General features: G+C 45.0%; 1 protein-coding gene across 5 annotated transcripts in view; it reads right to left on the bottom strand.

Annotated features, from left to right (window-relative positions):
* The window catches only part of CACNB1 (calcium voltage-gated channel auxiliary subunit beta 1), a 177,442-nt gene that overhangs the window by 44,054 nt on the left and 110,652 nt on the right, over positions 1-22,736 (bottom strand). For 3 of the 5 annotated variants that reach the window (XM_075350114.1, XM_075350115.1, XM_075350117.1), the window contains 3 exons: positions 21,944-22,098; positions 14,948-15,028; positions 10,294-10,352 (listed from right to left, as the gene is read on the bottom strand). In XM_075350114.1, the coding sequence (XP_075206229.1) occupies positions 10,294-10,352; positions 14,948-15,028; positions 21,944-22,098 (295 nt within the window). Of the gene's footprint in view, positions 1-10,293; positions 10,353-14,947; positions 15,029-15,223; positions 15,244-21,943; positions 22,099-22,736 lie in introns of all 5 variants that reach the window. The other 2 variants (XM_075350116.1, XM_075350118.1) reach the window with 1 other exon arrangement.

The raw sequence follows: 22,736 nt of genomic DNA on the forward strand, positions 1-22,736 counted from the left end.
GACTGCAATGCATGGGCTGGCTGCCATCCATGTGCTGTACGTGTTTACATGGACCCAAAGAATTGCATTGGACTTTCTGATCGGTGCTCCTGGAAAAAAACAGAGATGTCTCCATGTGGTTCACACGGACACATATGTGGTTTACACAGACACATATGTGGTTTACACAGACACATATGTGGTTTACACAGACACATATGTGGTTTACACAGACACATATGCGGTTTACACAGACACATATGTGGTTTACACAGACACATATGCGGTTTACACAGACACATATGTGGTTTACACAGACACATGGTCAGTGTGAAATCACTGACATGTGAAGAGCACCATAGGTTATAATTAGTGATGAGCTGACTCGGACTGTAAAATTTATTTATTTTTATACCACGATAGATGCTCATAGCATCTGTGATTGGAAGCGTCAGATATGCTGTCACTCAGGCTGGGGGTGCATCTGACTGCAACCAATCACAGACGCAAGTGAGCGTGGAAAGCAGTGCATATGCAATGAAGGTAATGTGCGGCCTTGAAAGTGAATGAGCGGCCTGGAAGCAATTACAGCTACGCCGGAGTCTCGGTAAGTATGAAACACTTGCTGCTATCCCTTCTACCACCATTTTTAATTGCCGGATTCTGGTCCCCATAGACTTATATAGGGACCGGCATCCGGCCAGATAACTGGGATCAACCCCGGGCCGGGATCAAAACCCTGTTACACCTGCTGGACCCAGTTATCTGCGAGTCTGCCCATCACTAGTTATAATGGGTACGTGTGGGATCCGTAAAATAAGTATCACACATACAGATGCTACACGTACCCAAAACAATGACGAGTGAAGGGGCCCTAGGGTTCGCTCATACTAGCGATGATTTTCTTCTGTGAGAGAATCGGATGCATTATGTAAATGACACTCAGCTCAAGCTCTGATCCGAGCGTAGGCCGAGTGTCATTCACTGTGATCCGATTATCTCACATGTGAGAATCGAAAGAACAGATGAGAAGAATGAGAACATAATTTCTCCATCTTCTCCATTGCCTGTGTCTGCAGTAATGAGACGGCACACGGATGTCATCAGTGCAGTCCGATGATTCCATGCCCCCATAGACTTGTACGGGTGCGCGTAATCTGAATATCGAAGCCACTCGCAGCATGCCCCATAGTATAACATTGATCCAAGGGCTATCTGATAAAACATTGGATAGCACTCGGCCTTGCGTGCCCTTATCAACGTGTCTGGAGCCAACCCTGGTGTATCTATGTCTGCAGATTTAACTTTTTTTTTTACAACACACTTTTAATTACCAAAAAATAAAGACCGTCTTCAATAATTCTATTTTTGGAGAAAAAAGCTAGTTCTTTGCTTAATACTGCTTTCTTTCTCAATCATGCCGTTGATATTTTGAAGATCCCAGTTCAGGGAGGATGAGCAGGAGCTAGATAAGCCATGGATTAAGGTATCGTATGGACTGTCCTGAGCATTTCCACTCATATTCGCATATAAATAGTCCTCATTTCTGCTGAGCTGGTGGGAATGCGGCCTGCGGAGCACTGCATGGAATGAGTCACCGGGTGACATTGTACAAAGCCTCGCTGTCTCCATGACACACTACAGGAGTATTACATTAATGCTGGGGATTTCCATATCATTAGAATTTATAGAAAGCCTCACAAACACAAGTTATGGCGGACGTACTACAGTCAGTGGCACGTGATTACTGAGCTCATTATGAAGTGTCTGAAACACTGTTTGCTGATGGGGTGTGGTATAGCCGGAAAAGGGCATGGTTTAACATGCAAGGCCAAAAATGAAAAAAGGTGTTAAGTTAGACAAAAGTGGGTAAAGAAATGCAAATTCATCATCGCACATAATCCACTGCGAAAATTGTGTCACATTTTATTCTAAATTTGCACTGTCTTGGATTAGTAGATTTGCCCCATTGTTTTCACGACTGAAAAGAAAAGTATACATTCACTCTATACTCACTTTTAAATAGGCTTTTTCTTTTTACAGAAACACTGCCACCCTTGTCTACAGGTTGTGTTTGGTATTGCAGTGGAGCCTCATTTAGGTGAAGAGTTGAAGCGTCTTGTCGGATCTTAAAGGTATGTCCCTGAATAAGGGACCTTCAACTTCAAAACCACATTGCTGTTGCTAGTAAAAATAAGACAAGTTCCACTTGTGATTGACATAGCTGAGTGCAATCCGATAAAACATCGGATTTCACTCGCACCAATGCAAATCTGTGGGGAGTGTCCATCTGCGATTGATTTCTCTTGCCATGTCGGCATGAGAAATTAATCGTACCACGCTGCGTTTGGCAGCTCACACACCCCCATACATGTCTATGGTTGCATGTGAAACATTGCACTGCGCTCACATTTCATCCGACTGCAGTGCAATATACGCAGAGATAGGCAGCAGAGGAGATGGGGAGAAAGTGCTCCCTTCCTCTCCTCCGCAGCTGTGATCTGATCGCAAGATTACATCACAGTCGCATGACCCTTGGCTTACACACACAGCAGAGGGTTATTAGTATATCACTTCCAATGATCTTGCATCGGAAGCTATGCGCAGGTGGAACCGAGCCCTCACTCTCATTTCCGCATCTTCCATTGTTTCTTATTTGGTCATTGTCCTGTTTGAAATATGGTTTAGCCCTTAGATTAAAAACGTTTCTGTGGCCCGACATTGGCTAATACATAAATATTACATTTTTGGGTCACAGTAAAGGGAATCTGTCACCAGGTTTTTGCCACCAAATCTGAGAACAGCATAATGTAGAGACAGAGATCCTGATTCCAGCGATGTATCACTTACTGAGCTGCTTTGTGTAGTTTTGTTAAAATCATTGATGAATCAGTAGGAGATCATCACTAGAGGACTACTTGTCCTGCTGCCAGGTAGTCCAGCATATTCTTGGGCTCTAAATAACCCCGCCCCCAACACTGTTTGAAATCTGTGTACACTGTATATGGGCAGAAATCTGCCAATCAGAGGTGTGGGTGGGGTTATAGAGATCCGCATTCACATAACTACTAGATCTTCAGTAAAGAAAACAGTGATTTTATGAAAATGACAGCAAGCCGCTTAGTAAGTGACACATCTCTGGAATCAGGGTCTTTGTCTGTACATTATGCTGCTCTCAGATGTAATTTATACACATTTATTGGGCATCGCTACATGACCAAATTAAAGGAGTAATGCCATTTTCCAATAAAAACAATCTTTATTTTGACATATATTTTAAAATATTTTAGCATAAAGGTACCGTATACAAGAGAGACACAGGCAGGAGAAGTAATTAAATCCCTATAATAATAACTGGGATATTCACACCCAGCCAGGTGAGTATCTGTATTGTTACAGCCAAATATCATATATTAAATGGACCAAATATGGATTCAGTGATCCCAACTGCATTATTATCAATGATGCAAAAAGTTCTTCAATGCAAGGTTCCCCCATACATGATTTTTACAAACATATCATATATTAAATGGACCAAGTGCAGACTCTGCGGTTCCACCTGCGTTTTTCATCAGTAATGCACAGATTCTTCAATGCAGGGTTCCCCCATGATAATTTGTACTCGTAAGAATAAATAAATAAATAAAAGAGTATACAGGGTCCCCAGAGCAAAGGGATAATTCCAAAAAGTGCAGTGTAGATTACCAATGAACACACATAGCAGTATCCACAGAGCCCACATACGTCCATAAACACATGGGAGCCTTTACAGTTCAGAAATGCAGTACACGTTTACAAATGAACACCCGCAGTGATGACCACAAAGTCCACATGAGTCCATAATCAAATACAAACTACTGTAGATAGGCTAACATCAAGCATATTAGTATTGCAAAATTACATCACCTGGGTAGGAGGTATCCTGCCGTGACCCTCACACTCCGACACGTGTTTCGCAAATGGCTTTCTCGAGGAGCGTGTCAGAGGTGAGGGGCGGGTTGGTTAAAAGCACCAAGTGACCAATGAGAGACACAGAACTCTGATCGCATTCATGCGTCAGAGCAGGAAGCAGACTAATCCCATTAGTGGCGCATGACTCCAGTTGCCACGGACGCTCGTAAATAAACCTCCCACAAATCGCGATCACGTGACTGTGATGTCATGACCCACATGGTGGTGAGTCATGCGCACTGGGTAATCTGCAAAATATTGCAAATTACCCAGTGCGCATGACTGCTGTGCCGCCGGCCGGCCGTCCCACATCGCGTCAGATAGCGTTACGTGGTTGCCATGACTCACCACCATGTGGGTCATGACATCACAGTCACGTGATCGCGATTTGTGGGAGGTTTATTTACGAGCGTCCGTGGCAACTGGAGTTATGCGCCGCTAATGGGATTAGTCTGCTTCCTGCTCTGACGCATGAATGTGATCAGAGTTCTGTGTCTCTCATTGCAGATTACCCAGTGCGCATGACTGCTGTGCCGCCGGCCGGCCGTCCCACATCGCGTCAGATAGCGTTACGTGGTTGCCATGACTCACCACCATGTGGGTCATGACATCACAGTCACGTGATCGCGATTTGTGGGAGGTTTATTTACGAGCGTCCGTGGCAACTGGAGTCATGCGCCGCTAATGGGATTAGTCTGCTTCCTGCTCTGACACATGAATGCGATCAGAGTTCTGTGTCTCTCATTGGTCACTTGGTGCTTTTAACCAACCCGCCCCTCACCTCTGACATGCTCCTCGAGAAAGCCATTTGCGAAACACGTGTCGGAGTGTGAGGGTCACGGCAGGATACCTCCTACCCAGGTGATGTAATTTTGCGATACTAATATGCTTGATGTTAGCCTATCTACAGTAGTTTGTATTTGATTATGGACTCATGTGGACTTTGTGGTCATCACTGCGGGTGTTCATTTGTAAACGTGTACTGCATTTCTGAACTGTAAAGGCTCCCATGCGTTTATGGACGTATGTGGGCTCTGTGGATACTGCTATGTGTGTTCATTGGTAATCTACACTGCACTTTTTGGAATTATCCCTTTGCTCTGGGGACCCTGTATACTCTTTTATTTATTTATTTATTCTTACGAGTACAAATTATCATGGGGGAACCCTGCATTGAAGAATCTGTGCATTACTGATGAAAAACGCAGGTGGAACCGCAGAGTCTGCACTTGGTCCATTTAATATATGATATGTTTGTAAAAATCATGTATGGGGGAACCTTGCATTGAAGAACTTTTTGCATCATTGATAATAATGCAGTTGGGATCACTGAATCCATATTTGGTCCATTTAATATATGATATTTGGCTGTAACAATACAGATACTCACCTGGCTGGGTGTGAATATCCCAGTTATTATTATAGGGATTTAATTACTTCTCCTGCCTGTGTCTCTCTTGTATACGGTACCTTTATGCTAAAATATTTTAAAATATATGTCAAAATAAAGATTGTTTTTATTGGAAAATGGCGTTACTCCTTTAATTTGGTCATGTAGTGGTGCCCAATAAATGTGTATAAATTATGTCATTTGGAGTGCCAGTAGTCAATTATTAGGACATGAGGTTGTTAATCAAATGCTCTCAGATGTAGTAGCAAAAACTTGATGACATATTTCCTTTAACCCTTGCTGCTGGAAGGAAAGACACCCCAAGAAAGATTCGGTTTTACGTCATTAGGATTAAGTAATATACAGCTCTTTCAGATTTAACCTTGGGGGTGACCACACTTTATTTTAGCATTTCTTCACTCTCACATTGCATTAGTATAACTTTTTATTTTCATTGTCAATTTAGCTATACGAGGGCTTGTTTTTTTTGTGTTATATTTTATAGTGCCACCATTTTGGGGTACATGCATGCATTATTCCATTTTTTTTTGTACCATTTTGGGGAACATTATTTATAACTTTTTAAATCATTTTTTGTTTTTTTTTATGTCCAGCAGAATGAACAAAAATATCAAATCAAAATATATATTTATTATAAGTGTTTTTTTTTATTGTACTGGTCATTATGGAAGGCATACCTCCCAACTTTTGAAGAACAGAAAGAGGGACAAAGCATGCGCAGCCCTTAGCCACACCATGAACCACCATTTGGCAGTGAGGGCTGTTCAACAGAGGCCCCGGACTGTTCATTCATGCATAGCAGCCAGAACTTTCTCATATTTATATGTGTCACACTATATGACATGTTGCTTTTTTGTGTCTGTAAGGCCATGTCCACATGCATAAATCCTGTTTTATGTTTTTGCTGCTGTCCGCACCAAACTGCGCAATAACAATCTTCTCTGATTATTGCATCTTTGCTGCATTTCTTATTCCTTTTCCCCATTATTTCTTGCGTTTTTGGTGCAGATGTGAATCTGCGATTTTATAGTACAGAAAAGCTATGATTCTGCACTCAGTATCTGCAGTTTTCTCCATCCGTTTTTTTAAGCTCCACATAGAAACCTCTAGAGAATAAAAAAGAACCAAAACCGCAGATTTCAGCTGCGTCTTTTCATGGAATTACATCCACTTTGCTTAGACAATTAAACACAGGAGAATTTATGTGCAAAAAAGCAGCAAAAAAGCCATCACTTACGCTACATGTGAACACGGACTAAATGTCCAAGCAGAGTGGAAGTGACGTCATGAAATCTCTGCTCACTGAGCGTCTAAAGACGCTGCTGAACTGTGTAATTTTGTTGTTTTTTTGTCACTTAAAGCCTGCTTTACACCTTAAGATCCAGCATACGATATCGTATGCGATCGTAACCGCCCAATCGGATGTGTGGCACGTTCAATTTGTTGAATGTGCCGCACAAATGATTAACCCCCGTCACCTGTACTTACCCGTCCATACGACCTCACTGTGGGCGGCGAACGTCCACTTCCTGGAGTGGGATGGACGTTCGGGTCACAGCGACGTCACGCAGCAGCCGGCAAATAGAAGCGGAGGGGCGGAGCTGAGCGGGACGTAAACATCCCGCCCACCTTCTTCCTTCCGTATTGCTGGCCGGGAACCGCAGGACACAGGTAAGATCTGTTCATCGTTCCCGGGGTGTCACACGCTGCGATGTGCGCTACACCGGGTACGATGAACAATCTGACGTGCAATTCTAGAGAAAGGTACGATGTGTATGCGATGAACGTTTTAACGTTCAATCACAATCGCACGTACCTGTCACACACTGCAATGTACCTTACGATGCCGGATGTGCGTCACTTACGACGTGACCCCGCCGACACATTGTAAGATACATTGTAGTGTGTAAAGCGGGCTTTAGGCTTCTTTGTGGAGCAAGCAAAAAAAAAAGTGCCGTTTCATTTTTAAACATAGAATCAAAGCTTTTTTGTTGTATTAAAATGCATTAAAAACCTGGATTCACATCTGCACCAAACATGTATCAAATATCAGGGAAAACACATAAAATATGCAGCAAACACTAAATAATTAGATAACATTGTTATTGCATTGTATGCTGCAGACACCTGTAGAAAAATACGCAGCATTTATGCTACGTGTGAACACAGCCTCAGTGATATATTTTTATTACATTTTTTATGGGTTTTAATAGAACAAAATAATCAATTGCGCCATTTTTTTGTCATTTACCGATCCCCGTAAATAATCTGATCGCTGTGTTGTTTGGGTCGTTACGATTAGGGGGACACCAAATATGTCCATGTTATTTGCTGATTTGTGATGTTTATTATTTTTTAAAAAAGCGTAATAAAAATTCCATTATTCTATTTTTTTTTATTACTTTTAGTAATTTTATTAGAAGAAGCAACATTTCTTCCTCTCCTTCTAGAATTCAAGATACAGAGATGCTCTGCACTGTACAATGGAGCTCTGTGTCCTGTTTAATCAGAGGCTTCAATTGCAGGTTCATCTATGTAAAATCCTTCCTCTGACATCATCAAAGCTGGCTCAACAGCTAGGACAGCTTAAGGCTGCTGTTATGTGTTTGAAAGTTGCTGGTTTGATTCCAAGGGGGGTGATGACAAATAAAACTATATTTTTGCCATTTTTTTTCTCATTTCTTTATAGTAGTTTTATGGGAACAAAAGAATCTGATTTCTTCCTTCAGCTACATGGAGATGTAGTATATATCTATGCATAGCGCTATATAGCTGAATGACAATGATCCAAAATACAAAGCCAAGTCGACCTGTCATTGGCTACAGAAGAACAAAATGAAGGTTCTGGAGTGGCCATCTCAGTCTCCTGACCTCAATATCATCAAGCCACTCAAATGCACAGTTCATGCAAGAAAGCCCAGGAATTTACAGGAACTGGAGGCTTTTTGCTAAGAATGGGCAGCTTTACCATCTGAGAAAATAAAGAGCCTCATCCACAACTACCACAAAAGACTTCAAGCTGTGATTGATGTTAGAGGGGCAATACACGGTATTAAAAACTGGGGTATGTGAACTTTTGATCAGGGTCATTTGGATGTTTTTGGTTGTCATTATGATTTAAAAAGAGAAAACACAGTAGTTTGATGATAAATGGCTTCACCCAACCACTAGCCATGAGTGGAAAAAAAGTTTTTGTGTTATCATTCATATTCTCTGAAAAAAGTCCAAGAAAGCAAAAAAAATCTTCCGGGGTATGTATTAAACTTTTGTGCACAACTGTACTGATAAGCTGTCCAACACATTGTGCATTCTTTACGCTTTGATCAATGGCACGTCAGAGATCACAGTTAGGGGTGCTTCACACACAGCGAGCTCACTGCCGAGATCGCTGCTGAGTCACGCTTTTTGTGACGCAGCAGTGACCTCATTAGCGATCTCACTGTGTGTGACAATGAGCAGCGATCTGGCCCCTGCTGCGAGATCGCTGCTCGTTACACACAGCCCTGGTTCGTTTTCTTCAAAGGCGCTCTCCCACTGTGACACACAGATCGCTGTGTGTGACAGCGAGAGAGCGACAAATGAAGCGAGCAGGGAGCAGGAGCCGGCGTCTGACAGCTGAGGTAAGCTTGTAACCACGATAAACATTGGGTAACCAAGGTGGTTATCTGATATTTACCTTAGTTACCAGCCTCTGCAGCTCTCACGCTGCCTGTGCTGCCGGCTCCGGCTCTCTGCACATGTAGCTGCTGTACACATCGGGTTAATTAACCCGATGTGTACTGTAGCTAGGAGAGCAAGGAGCCAGTGCTCAGTGTGCGCGGCTCCCTGCTCCCTGCACACACAGCTAAGCGGTGTGCGCTGGTAACTAATGTAAACATCGGGTAACCATACCCGATGTTTACCTTAGTTACCAGTCTCCGCAGCTTCCAGACGGCGGCTCCGTGCAAGCGCAGCGTCGCTTGCACGTCGCTGCTGGCTGGGGGCTGTTCACTGGTCGCTGGTGAGATCTGCCTGTTTGACAGCTCACCAGCGACCATGTAGCGATGCAGCAGCGATCCTGACCAGGTCAGATCGCTGGTCGGATCGCTGCTGCATCGCTAAGTGTGAAGGTACCCTTAGACCATAGAAACCATCGGCTACCCGTGTAGCCTCATCGCATAGATAATACACTTTGCTACTTTAATCTATGGCACACTGGAGACCATTATTAAGTCTCTGGTTGCTATAGCAACCCCTGTCTCCCCCTTATTGCGCTGCAATAGCCGATGAAATAACAGATGGAGCGATCTCCCTCAGTCACACTCTTTACATGGTGCAATTGTTATTGACCGTAACATGTAAAGAGTTAAATGATTGCTGCAAACACAAGACGCTCAATTCCATAATGTGAAAATGAGTGTTGTCAGAGGTAGCCCTTGGATCATGGTCATAGGGTAATCACAAGCGCTTTCTAGTTCAAAGTGGCCTGTCCTTTAGGACAGGGGTGGACATATCATTGGTGCATCCTATGCAGGCGCACCGGGGCCCAAGAGGTCAGGGGGCCCATTTCTACCTCCAAAACAGGTGGAATAGTCCATTTTGATGAGTTATTTGACTGACAAGGGCCCATATAATGTTTTTGCCCAGGGGCCCACTTCTGTCTGTGTCAGCCAGTGCTTTAGGACATGGAAAGGCAGTGAGGTGACGGGATGTGGTTACGTTTACTGGAAAAAAAACCATTTATTTTGTTTGAAGAAAAATTCCAACTTTCGTCCATGCTTTGTAATATAGCCATTTCTGATTTTCAAGATCTCTACTTGCTATTAATGAATAGAAATGTTTTTCTTTTCAATCAGCTTCTGCTTTCACATATCCTAAGAGTATTAGACAGTATCAATGCTAGGCTATATTTATCTTACACTGCTTATCCAGTTATCTATTTATTCACAAATTAACATTCAAAGCGTGAATACCTTCCATCAAAGCGATGCTTCAAGAAGTCAAACAACGCTTTCTGCATCATATCTGTGACCTGTGGGCATACAAAGAAATGTTAGAGAACTGCAGACTAGCTACTGCCAAACAAAAGGAAGAAGACTGACAGGATATGAATAGGATAGCCACACAACTGAACCAAATGTGAAAAAGGAAGAAGCAAATAATGCCCTATTCACACAGCAGTATTTCATCCAGATCTGTAAGCTACAAAACACAGAAAAATCCTTCAATTATAGCTTTACTCTGTAGGGTCCACTTCTTATTTTGGTTCCAAATGCAGATGCAAAACATCAAATACTGTTATGTGAATAATTACACACAATTGGACAGGTAAAAAGGTGATAGTAACATGGCATTACTAGCCAGGCTGCCGTCACCTGCTGATCAGTTCACTGTTCCAGCATTACAGCGAAATATGTTGCAAAGGCAGATTGTTGGCAATCCCTGGTAAGCACTGCAGGGCACATGCCCCACCTTACCCGCCTCAGCTAGACATCTGTATATAAAATACTGCACAAACAAGCAGGGCCCACTTTATCTATATATGATACCCAAGATTAGGGCATTTTTTTAGGTAAGCTTTTTTCATATAAAACTGCATAGCGCTTTACTGGAGTATCTAGAATGACTGATAGCATAACCATGTGGAAAGATATCTATTGGCTCATCTTCTTAAAAGGGTTGTCTGAGATTTTCACATTGATGGCCTAGCCCTAAGAGAGGTAATAATATCCGTTGGTGGCGATGCAAGACCTGCAACCTTGCTGATCAGCTGGTCCCATTGCCTGTGACGGGAAGTGCTTAGTTGCAGAGCATAGCGGCCATAACCAGGTACTGCACAGATTCTCCTATTCCAACAGGGAACAGCTGATCGGCGGGGAAGTCACACCTTCACTGATGAGGTGACCTATTCTAAGGGTAGGCCATCAGTTTAAAAGTCCCGGATGAGCCCTTTAAACACAGCTTTCAAATGACATTTTAGAATAGTCTACAGTTTATATCTACATGAAGCCTGAATGAGCGGCATTGCAAATTATTCTCTTTTCTTTAAAGCAGCACTCCAGCGCTTTTTTTTTATTACAGTGGTGATTTAAATGTAAGTCCCCTGACCCCTGTATTATACTGCTCTTCTGGCAGCTTCATCTTCTATCGCCACCACTCTGGTAGGTCTCCGGCAATTACCTGCTGGCAGTTCCAGTGTTTCATGGAGTGTGCAAGAGATTTAGCTCTCATAAAGTTGCATTGAATGCTTGTGACGTAACTTCGGACTTCCGGTCAGTCAGATCTTTCAGTCACAAGATGGCACCACGGGACCGGAGCGGTGTTGGTAAAAGATGAAGCCGCCAGAAAGTGAATTTATGACAGGGGGCAAGGGACTTAAGCGGGCTTTATGTGACGCCCTGAACTAGTCAGGTCGTCCCAGGTAGTCACACACAACACCACACCCCCTCCCGATTAGGTGACATCAGTCAAACTAAAAACCTTGTCACCACCCTCCAGGCTTGATGTCCACACCAGGGGGCGGAGCCAGGCGGTTGGCTCCAACCACCGAGGAGTTCACAGGCCTGGATGCGGGAAAACACAGACACAAGTTCAAGTTGACTGTAGAGAGTAGTTTTGACAGTGAGGAGAGAGGTTGTGTCCGAGGGCAGACCTGCGCCCAGGCCTGCCATAGACTACTCCGGTGGCTGGGTCGGAGCCCAGTCACCCTTGGCAAGGAGGCAGACGGTGGTGGCCGCCTGCAGGAGCTGGGATTACAGCCGGTAGAACCGTAGGGACCGGGGTCGGGCGGTGGCCCGCCAATACCAAACCGGGGAACCGATTGGAAACCGGAGCACCAGGAGAGGTACTCAGACCCAGATGAAGCCCCAAACCGACGGGGCCAAGTCAAATCAACTGATTGCGGACTGGACTTAAGGACCTATTCCACACAAGTCCCGTTAGAAGACAACAGCCCAACCATACAGGGTAAAGCCACCGCCAAGGCATAGAGACCCAAAGGGCCAGGGTCTGCGGGCAAACGGGATCCTACGGTATATACAAGTCGGGGAGCGGACTACCGGTGTCTAGGCATAGGAGTCAAACATTTACACGCAGAGGTGCAGGAGAAAGGTGGAAACCACCAACCTATACCGTGAGAAGCTGCAGCCGGCTGCGGGCCCCGTTCATCACTCCGTTTGGTTTACCAGAGACTCGAGTGTATTGTGTCAGAGTGAGTACACCAGTGCCTTTGGGCCACGCACCACGCCGCACCGCACCAGCGTCCAACCCGCTCCCCCGCCTCAGCACCTCCCTCGGGCCCCCGGGACCATCGCTCCTCTACCCACGAAGGGGTCAACACCAAGCTGCGCAACACCGTCCCCGGGAGGCCTAGTTAATGGCAGCGGTGGTGTTCATCCATTCACCACAACCCGTGGGTGGCGTCACGAACTTACAATCTAAACCAAACGTCCGCGGCCCCAGCCGTGGCGCTCCTAACCCAAATCCCCGAGTGCAGCGCCAACTCCCTTGCAGAGCGACGTGACCCCCGGGTCCGTGAGCGGCTCGAGCCACCACCCGCAGTACGAGCACGGATCCGAGCGGCTCGGGGGTCGCAGCCGAGCACGCGGGACGATACATTTACATGCTACGATATCATTGCCAATATCGCTAGTGTGCGTACCCGCCCCCATCTTTTGTGCGACACGGGCATATTGTTGCCCGTCGCGCACAAAATCGCACACCCCCGTCACACAGACTTACCTGCTCTGCGATGCTGCTCTGGCCGGCGACCCGCCTCCTTTCTAAGGGGGTGGGTCGTGTGGCGTCACAGCGACGTCACACGGCAGGCGTCCAATAGAAGCGGAGGGGCGGAGATGAGCGGGACGTAAACATCCCGCCCACCTTCTTCCTTCTGCATAGCCGGTGGACGCAGGTAAGGAGATGTTCGTCGCTCCTGCGGTGTCACACATAGCGATGTGTGCTGCCGCAGGAATGAGGAACAACATCGCAAAAGAGCTTTAAATGATTTTTGGTTTTAGGGCGACCTCTCCACGGCTAACGATTTTGGACGCTTTTGCGATCGTTTGAGGTCGCACAAAAGTGTCACACGCTGCGTATCGTTAATGACGCCAGATGTGCGTCACTAACTGCGTGACCCCGACGATAAAACATTAACGATATCGTAGCGTGTAAAGCCCCCTTTAGATTTTAAGCGCCACTCCAGCATTGAGGGAAAAAACACGCTGGAGTGGTGCTTTAATTGCAACACTTTAAATGGAGCCAGCCATCGAAACCCTTACAAACCACATCTGTTGAATCTGAACCATCAATCAAGATGAAAGTGGAGAGATTACTCACTCAGGGCCAAGACACTTCCCTGATGTTTGGTGGACACTTGGAAGTTAATTTTTTTCCTATTTTTAGGTTATGCTACTACAATAAATTATATCATGGGGACTTGCTGTATCCTATTTGCAGTAGTATCTTGCCCAGGTATTGCCAAGTATGGCGCTTTTTCTATAATATTATATAGGCTATATAAGTCACTATATATGGTTATGTGAATTTAAATGCCCCAATTTTTTCTCTGGGAGAAAAGCAGCCGTGAGCAATTGCATGTGTATAGCCAGCTTTGTTCAGTGGATTTCATTGAAGAAAGAAAACCCAATAGCAAAGATATCCCCCCTCTCGAATGTAGTGTTGGAATTTGCTACCCGGGATAAAACACCTTTGGGCTAAATCTCCTTTTTGCTTTGTTTGATAACAATGCACTGTTGAGTCTCGCATAGGTTTTTACCACCTATTACTAAAGTGAATGTGACCAGATGATAGGGCTAGGTTGCCTCTCTCCAAAGATCCCAACGCCAGCACCTGTTACACCTCTGCCCTTGTGCTTATCTATGGTGAGAACCTTTGATTTGGTGTGTAAAAACCCAAAGATACGAGGCTCTTCTATTCTGGGAAGCAAAATCCAACACCATATTGGAGTAAATGTCTTCTCTTCTATTGACTTTACCGAAAAAAGTTGGCCATATACAGGAAATAACTATCACTAAACTTGTCTGTTGGCACCTCATTTCCCAGTAGAGCATTTAAATTCAAGTTTTCCGACCCTTATCTTCCCCACCATTATATGTCCGGTGAGAGTCAGGAGGTCCCCATATGAAATTGTCAGGTTCAAGCGTCTCTAATGCGTATAGAGACATTAAAAATACTAGTAGAGGAGTTTGGCAGTGTCTTATTCCTCTCCTCCCTCTGTGCCAATAAGTTACACGCTTGGTCAAGGATGCGTAAGATATAAGAATGGACTGGAAGGATAGAAGGTGTCAGTTCAGCCATCAGCTATCTCAAGTCCGACATAATATATTTTATATATTATATTATTATAATATTTTTATATATATATATATATATATATTTTATATATCAGAAAGCAAACAGCTAAACCGCTAAATTTTGAGCAAGTTTAAAAACAGCCATGTAAATGTGTAAAGAAAACAATGAAATCAATGCAAAGTTTAAGTGGAAGTATTTACTCAACTTTCATTTACCGTACATTTAAAGTGTAAAATTTTACTTGAAGGGTAAATTTTACTAGAGAAGACAAGAACCAATTCAATGTATAGACTGGTTACTTTATTCATATACCTCATATCCTTTCAGTGAGGGTCCAACTAAAATGATTGGCCTCATGGATGGAACCACATCGTATGGAGGGATGTGCTCAGTCTGTAAGACAAAGACGTGATCATTCCTCTTGCACTGCCCCGAATCTTCAAGCACCAAGTGTCATGCAAATCTGTTTATCCAAATTTACTGTCCACGGACACTTCACAGCATGCACGATTTAGGGAATTTACACAACATCAAAACTACACAGGTGAACAGATAGAGGCAATACGGTAGACATATGCAATTACTTACTGACTTCTGCCTCTGTTTGGCTATTTATAGGGAGTCAGGAAAGAAATAAGTATGGAAAGTGAAGGGTATAATAGATGAGGGGGAAGAAAGGTTGAGCAATGAAGGGTGTAGGTGAAGGGTGGATAAGGAGGTAGATTGGTGAATAGTCAGAAGATAGGAAAGAGATGAAAAAAGGGAGAAAAGAAAGCAAACCATGCGGGTTACTGCAATAATTACACAACATGCATATGTAGAGCTATCATGTGAAAGCTAACACACAGATATGCAATATTTGACTATTACTGGCTGGCTATTGCAAATTTATATCTGATAATTAAAGGAGTTGTCTGAGATTAACACTTTTTTCTTTTAAGGCCACGTCTCACTAAGCGACATCGCTAAATACATCGCTGCTGAGTCACGTTTTTTGTGACGCAACAGCAATCTTGCTAGCGATGTCGCTATGTGTGACATCCAGCAACGACCTGGCCCCTGCTGTGAGGTCGCCGGTCGTTGCTGAATGTCCTTGACCATTTTTTAGTTGTCGCTCTCCCGCTGTGAAGCACACATTGCTGTGTTTGACAGCAAGAGAGCAACGATCTGAATGTGCAGGGAGCAGGGAGCCGGCTTCTGCGGACGCTGGTAACCAAGGTACACATCAGTTAACCAAGCAAAGCGCTTTGCTTGGTTACCTGATATTTACCTTGGTTACCAGCGTCTGCAGCTTCTAGAAACCGGCTCCCTGCTCCCTGCACACGTAGCCAAGGTACACATCAAATAACTATAAACAACGCGATGTGTACTATGGTTACCAAGCACAGTGTTGTTACACGGGTCGCTGGGGCAGGTGGCTGATCTCTGATAGCTGTGGAGATCTGCCTGATTGACAGCTCACCAGCGACCATGTAGCAACGCTCCAGCGATCCCTGCCAGGTCAGATCACTGGTGGGATTGCTGGAGCGTCGCTAAAGGCCCCGTCACACTAAGCAACATCGCTAGCAACATCGCTGGTAACGAACAACTTTTGTGACGTTGCTAGCGATGTTGCTTAGTGTGACATCCAGCAACAACCTGGCCCCTGCTGTGAGGTCGTTGGTTGTTGCTGAATGTCCTGGGCCATTTTTTAGTTGTTGCTGTCCCGCTGTGAAGCACAGATCGCTGTGTGTGACAGCGAGACAGCAACAACTAAATGTGCAGGCAGCAGGAGCCGGCTTCTGCAGAGGCTGGTAACCAATGTAAACATCGGGTAACCAAGAAGCCCTGTCCTTGGTTACCCGATATTTACCTTTGATACCAGCCTCCTCCGCTCTCACTGTCAGTGCCGGCTCCTGCTCTGTGCACATGTAGCTGCAGCACACATCAGGTAATTAACCCGATGTGTGCTGTAACTAGGAGAGCAAGGAGCCAGCACTAAGCAGTGTGTGCTGCTCCCTGCTCTGTGCACATTTAGCTGCAGCACACATCGGGTTAATTAACCTGATGTGTGCTGTAACTAGGAGACTGGGGGCTGGTCACTGGTTGCTGGTGAGCTCACCAGCAACTCGTGTAGCCACGCTCCAGCGATCCCTGCCAGGTCAGGTTGCTGGTGGGATCGCTGGAGCGTCGCAGTGTGACAGCTCACCAGCAACCTCCTAGCAACTTACCAGCGATCCCTATCGTTGTTGGGATCGCTGGTAAGTTGCTTAGTGTGACTGGACCTTTAGGGTACCTTCACACTTAGCGATGCAGTAGCGATCCGACCAGCGATCTGACCTGGTCAGGATCGCTGCTGCATCGCTACATGGTCGCTGGTGAGCTGTCAAACAGGCAGATCTCACCAGCGACCACTGAACAGCCCCCAGCCAGCAGCGACGTGCAAGCGACGCTGCGCTTGCACGGAGCCGCCGTCTGGAAGCTGCGGAGACTGGTAACTAAGGTAAACATCGGGTATGGTTACCCGATGTTTACATTAGTTACCAGCGCTGTGTGCAGAGAGCAGGGAGCCGCGCACACTGAGCGCTGGCTCCTTGCTCTCCTAGCTGCTGTACACATCGGGTTAATTAACCCGATGTGTAATGCAGCTACATGTGCAGAGAGCAAGGAGCCGCGCACACTGCTTAGCGCTGGCTCCTTGCTCTCCTAGCTGCTATACACATCGGGTTAATTAACCCGATGTGTACAGCAGCTACATGTGCAGAGAGCCGGAGCCGGCAGCACAGGCAGCGTGAGAGCTGCGGAGGCTGGTAACTAAGGTAAATATCGGGTAACCACCTTGGTTACCCGATGTTTATCTTGGTTACAAGCTTACCTCAGCTGTCAGACGCCGGCTCCTGCTCCCTGCTCGCTTCATTTGTCGCTCTCTCGCTGTCACACACAGCGATCTGTGTGTCACAGCGGGAGAGCGGCTTTGAAGAAAACGAACCAGGGCTGTGTGTAACGAGCAGCGATCTCGCAGCAGGGGCCAGATCGCTGCTCAGTGTCACACACAGCGAGATCGCTAATGAGGTCACTGCTGCGTCACAAAAAGCGTGACTCAGCAGCGATCTCGGCAGCGAGCTCGCTGTGTGTGAAGCACCCCTTAGTGTGACGGTATCTTTAGAAATAGCCCCAATCTTGTTCATTGTCTTTTTCTGGTATTTCAGCTCAGCCCCATTTACATGACTGAGGACTGCAAAACAAGTTACAGCCCATAGCATGGGCAAGAGTGGTATTTTATCTTGATAAAAACAAAGACCTTTTTCTTTTAATGTCAGAGAATCCCTTTAAGAATGTGAATCAGCTTATGTCATGATACACTGACCACTTCTCATTAGGCTGTGAGCCCACGACCAGGGTTCACAGCATTTTGGAAGCAGCATGTTTTCTCTGTGTCCAAAACGCTGCGTTCTAAAGTGGATGGGATTTATAGAAAACCCATGCCCACTGTGCTTATTTTTTTTTCACACAGCATAAATTGACATGTGGTGTGGCTTCCTGAGCGCAGCATGTCAATTTATGCTGCAGAGCCGCGAGTGTTCTCCAGAGGGAGAACAGAGACAGAAATCCGCAGCTGCCCAAACACTGATCACAACCCAGCAGGAGAGGACTTGTTGTGTCCAGGACACGGCATATCTGGGTCGTGGGCACACAGCCTTAGACTGGAGGTAGGGGAAGGCTACTTAGTGGTATAGCTTTAATGAAAGAGAATAACAGAGGTTAATATACATATAAACTATATGGACAAAAGTACACCTAAACTTTACATCTATAAGAACTTTTATGACCTTCCATTCTAAATCTATAAGCATTTATATTACGCTGCTTCTCCCTTTGCAGCTATAACAGCTTCTACTTTTCTCGTAAGGCTTTCTACAAGATTTTAAAGGTTGTCTGGAGGAATTTTTGCCCATTTATACAGTGGAACATTTGTGAGGTCCGACACTGAAGTTGGAGGAGGGGGCCTGGCTCACAATCTTCATTCTAGTTCATCCCAAAAGTGTTCAATGGGGTTGAGATCAGGGCTCTGTGTGGCCAGGCAAGTTCTTTCACCCGTTTGCTTATGGACCTTGTTGTGTGCACTGGGGTGCAGTCACACTGCAACAGAAAAGGGCCTACTCCAAATTGTTTCCACAAAGTTGGGAGCATACAATTGTTCAAAATGTCTTTGGTATGCTGAAGAATTAGGGTTTCCCTTCACTGGAATTAAGAGACCTACAACAATCCCTGAAAAAAAACAACAACCCCATAACATTATTCCTCCTCTACCAAACTTTACAACTGGCACAAAGGAAGAGCCCGGACTGCTGACCCGAAGGGGCTCAAGGGAGGGCTACATGACTAGGAGGGATGCCAGGCCATAGGGTTAATAAGGGGTTAATGGAGAAGTCAGTTTGGGCGCGAAATTTGGGGTTGGTGCTAAGGGGCAGTTAGGATCAGGGGTCAGTGTGATTGGTCAGGGGGTGGTGCTATAGGGGGTAGTATATAGGGCAGGTCAGAGGGGGGGTGGGCCATTCCTACCTGGACGGTGACTGGAATCGTTCCCGCCCGCCCGCCCTGATTGTGGATTCGACATCAATGAAGAAAAGAAGGAAGATCGTATTTGTCGCAGCGGCGGAAAGGAGGGGGGTGTCTGAAGGTGGGGGTTTGCACAGAGGAGAGGACGGAACCCAGTGCCGGAGCGGGTTACCTCTAGCGGTGCAATTGTTTGGTAAACGGGTCCTTGCTGGGTTGAGTCTCAGCGGGACATAGTGTGGGCAACATCTGGCTTGGGCTCTCGAGTCGGTGTGTTGCGGCTGAGGGTCAGGAGATGGGCTGATGTTGCAAAGAACATTTTGGTTAACCTTCAGGTACCCCCCCCTTCCTTTTCGGGGGTTCTTCAATGAAGAATTGTATTGTTACATGGCTTATGTTTCTGTTAGGAATAAATGGGGCTGCTGTGGCCTTTATATCCAACGTCACGCAGTGTTTGTGTTTATTTTAGATAAGAACCCTAGGGGGTAGGGGGTTGTTGGGGAAGGTCAAAGGCCTTCAGTCAGACATTCCGGAGTCATGCAGTCAGACAGGTAATGTTCTAGTATTCTCCAAACTCAGACTCATCCATCATATGCCAGAGAAACTGATTCATCACAGCTTCAGAGATCAAGGTGGTAGTTTTACATGACTCCATCTAACATTTGGCATTATGCTTGGCGTCATAAGGTTTGCATGTCCCTTTTCAGCCGTGGAAGCCCATGACATGAAGCACGCATGTTTCTGTGCGGATATTAATGCTAAATGGGGTTTGGACTCTGCAGCTATTGAGTCAGTAGAGTGTTGACGACTTTAACGCACTTCAGGACTCGTCAACCCCGTCCTGTAACTTTTTGTGGTCTCCACTTTGTGATTGAGTTGCTGTGGTTTCTAAACTATTCCACTTTCAATAATGCCACTCACAGTTGATAGTAGAATATTTAGAAGAGAAGAAATGTCAGGAACTAATTACAATGGTGACTCCTATTACAGACACACACTTGTAGCAGTGAGCGCTATAAAATAAGCCAATCAGTTACAGATGTTAGTACAGGCAGACTGCATGGCAAGGGGCTGGATGAACAACCTGATTTCATGTATTAGTGTGCCCCAGTACTTCTGTCCATAGAGTGTATCATATTATTTTATATTATTATATTTTTTTATTGGTCCTCATGGTTTTAAGTTCCAGATGCAGCTTACACAGTAGCCATTGAAAGTTGAGGTAGTAGCCATACGAAAGCTTAATGTCCAAGGGGCACTATGATATGCTCAGAGTCTTAGCCAAGGGAATAGAGAGGATTCTGAAAGGTAAAGCCACCGGTGATCAGATTGGATGAACCACACAAGAAGTATTTGACTTGTATTTTACATTTCTTTCACTTCTAATTCACTTTTCATAGTAGTGATACAAAGGTTTAAAAAAAACATTAAATGGGGACATATGTAAAGTGGTGCAATTGATCATCTTGGCACTAATATAGGAATATGGGTTTGTGTACTATAGCTGCAGGAAACTGACACGTGCCCTTCTGGTCAAAATCAAATTGTTCAAATTGTCTTAACATAGTTGTACCATAGAGTACACTCAGATCTATAGTACAACAGTCCATGTATAATGGTGGCACCGTGGCTGACAGTGGGCTGCCTTCCAATGCACTTCTCACAGTGTCTGTCGTCTCAAACCAGAGCAAGCTATTTCAATATACAACTTGGATAAAAGCTGTAACTTACAAAATGAATCTGGAGAAGTACTTTACCTCGCAACTTGTCACTCTGTGGTGTAATATATTATTATTCTAGGTGATGGTAGGCTTAAATGACTCTCTGGGGGGACGAGAAATAAAGACATTTCCAGCGTTTTGTTGGAGGATCAGTGCTGGACATATTTGTGGCCATTGCCATTTACAGCTCTTCTAAATGGCGGAGTGATTGCTAGGTGAGTTGATACACATGGCACATCTAGAGTGGTGCACAAGTAGGGTCCAAAACCATCTCAAGTAGATGTAGAAACTTGGCACTCAAATCAAAAGTGAATAGTGTTTTTTATTGTGAACAACTTGTAGGACCAGAACAAGCATAGATGTTTCGGTCAAAAGACCTTCATCAGTGTGCGTGCAGAGGGTCCTCAGAACATATAGTAACATGGCAAGCGGCTTAGTTGGGTATGACGTGATGTCCACCGATGTCTATGTGGTATTGAAGTGCCATGTTTAACAACCCACCTAGCAATCAGTCCACGTTACTATAGGTTCTGAGGACCCTCTGCACTTACACTGATGAAGGTCTTTTGACCGAAACATCTGTGCTTGTGCTGATCCTAAAATTTCTTCACAATAAAAACCCCTATTCACATTTGATCTGGAGTACCAAGTTTCTAAATCTGATTGCTAAATGGAACATATGTGGAAAACTCTGCAGACTATATGTGTACCTCACATAGTGACCAAAGGTGGAATTAAGCTAGCCTTATTCATACAGTATGTCAGAACTGAAGAGAAATATGACACTTGGTTGCTCAGATTGGTGATGCAAATGTGTCCTATATACCCAACATCAATATCCATACATTTGAATACAGTTTTTAAAGAAGAACACAAGCACAAGTATAAGCACAAAGACACGCGTCACACTTCTGCTAATAAACACTCTGCAAAACACAAGCTTGGTGTTACGAAATCTCCACAATCCTGTATTAGGCCTCAGAAATCAAACCGCAAACACTGATGGATAGTTTGGGGGTTAGTAGTGACAATGGCTATACAGCTAGGTTACCTTCTTAAAGAAAGGGACACGTTTGGTAGTGGAGGTGGGGGTTGTTACGCTCCCTGTGCTGGTGTGGGGTGTTTGCTGCACAGGCTGAGGCTCTGTCTCATCGTATTCTAAATCAACACCATCTATGTCATAAACTAATTGGTTTTCTAAGGGACCTGAAGATGAAGAGATGAAAAGACGTGTGTCGGAGAGAACAAGAAGGATACAAAAAGTGATAAAAGTAAAGTAGATAATGACAGAGTGTTAAGGCCCAGTCACACACAACGACTTACCAGCGATCCTGACAACAATACGACCTGATAAGGATCGCTGGTAAGTCGCTGGGAGGTCGCTGGTGAGATGTCACACAGTCAGATCTTACCAGCGACGCAGTAACGATGAGCGATCTGTATAACGATCTCAGCGGGCGTTGTGACTGTGTTAGGAGGTCGTTGGTAGGCGTCAAACACAGCGATGCGTCCTGCCCAGTTGGATATCACCTTTTAAGAAAATGGTCCGGACCATTCGGCAACGACTAGCGATCTCACAGCAGGGGCCTGATCGCTGGTAGGTGTCACACATAACGAGATCGCTGGCGAGATCGTTGCTACATCACAGAAACTGTGACTCAGCAACGATCTCGTTAGCGATTTCGTTGTGTGTGACGGGGCCTTTACAGCAACACAAATGTAGTAAAAAGGAAAGAAAAAAACATCTTCGTAGCAAATTAGCCATATATAGAAAAAAAAATAAAAATGGAGGTTCCTCAGTGATTGATATGTTTAAGGTCTTGTGCACACATTGAGTATTTTGT

This window comes from Anomaloglossus baeobatrachus, chromosome 5, assembly GCF_048569485.1.
Source record: "Anomaloglossus baeobatrachus isolate aAnoBae1 chromosome 5, aAnoBae1.hap1, whole genome shotgun sequence".
Taxonomy (NCBI): Eukaryota; Metazoa; Chordata; class Amphibia; order Anura; family Aromobatidae; genus Anomaloglossus; species Anomaloglossus baeobatrachus.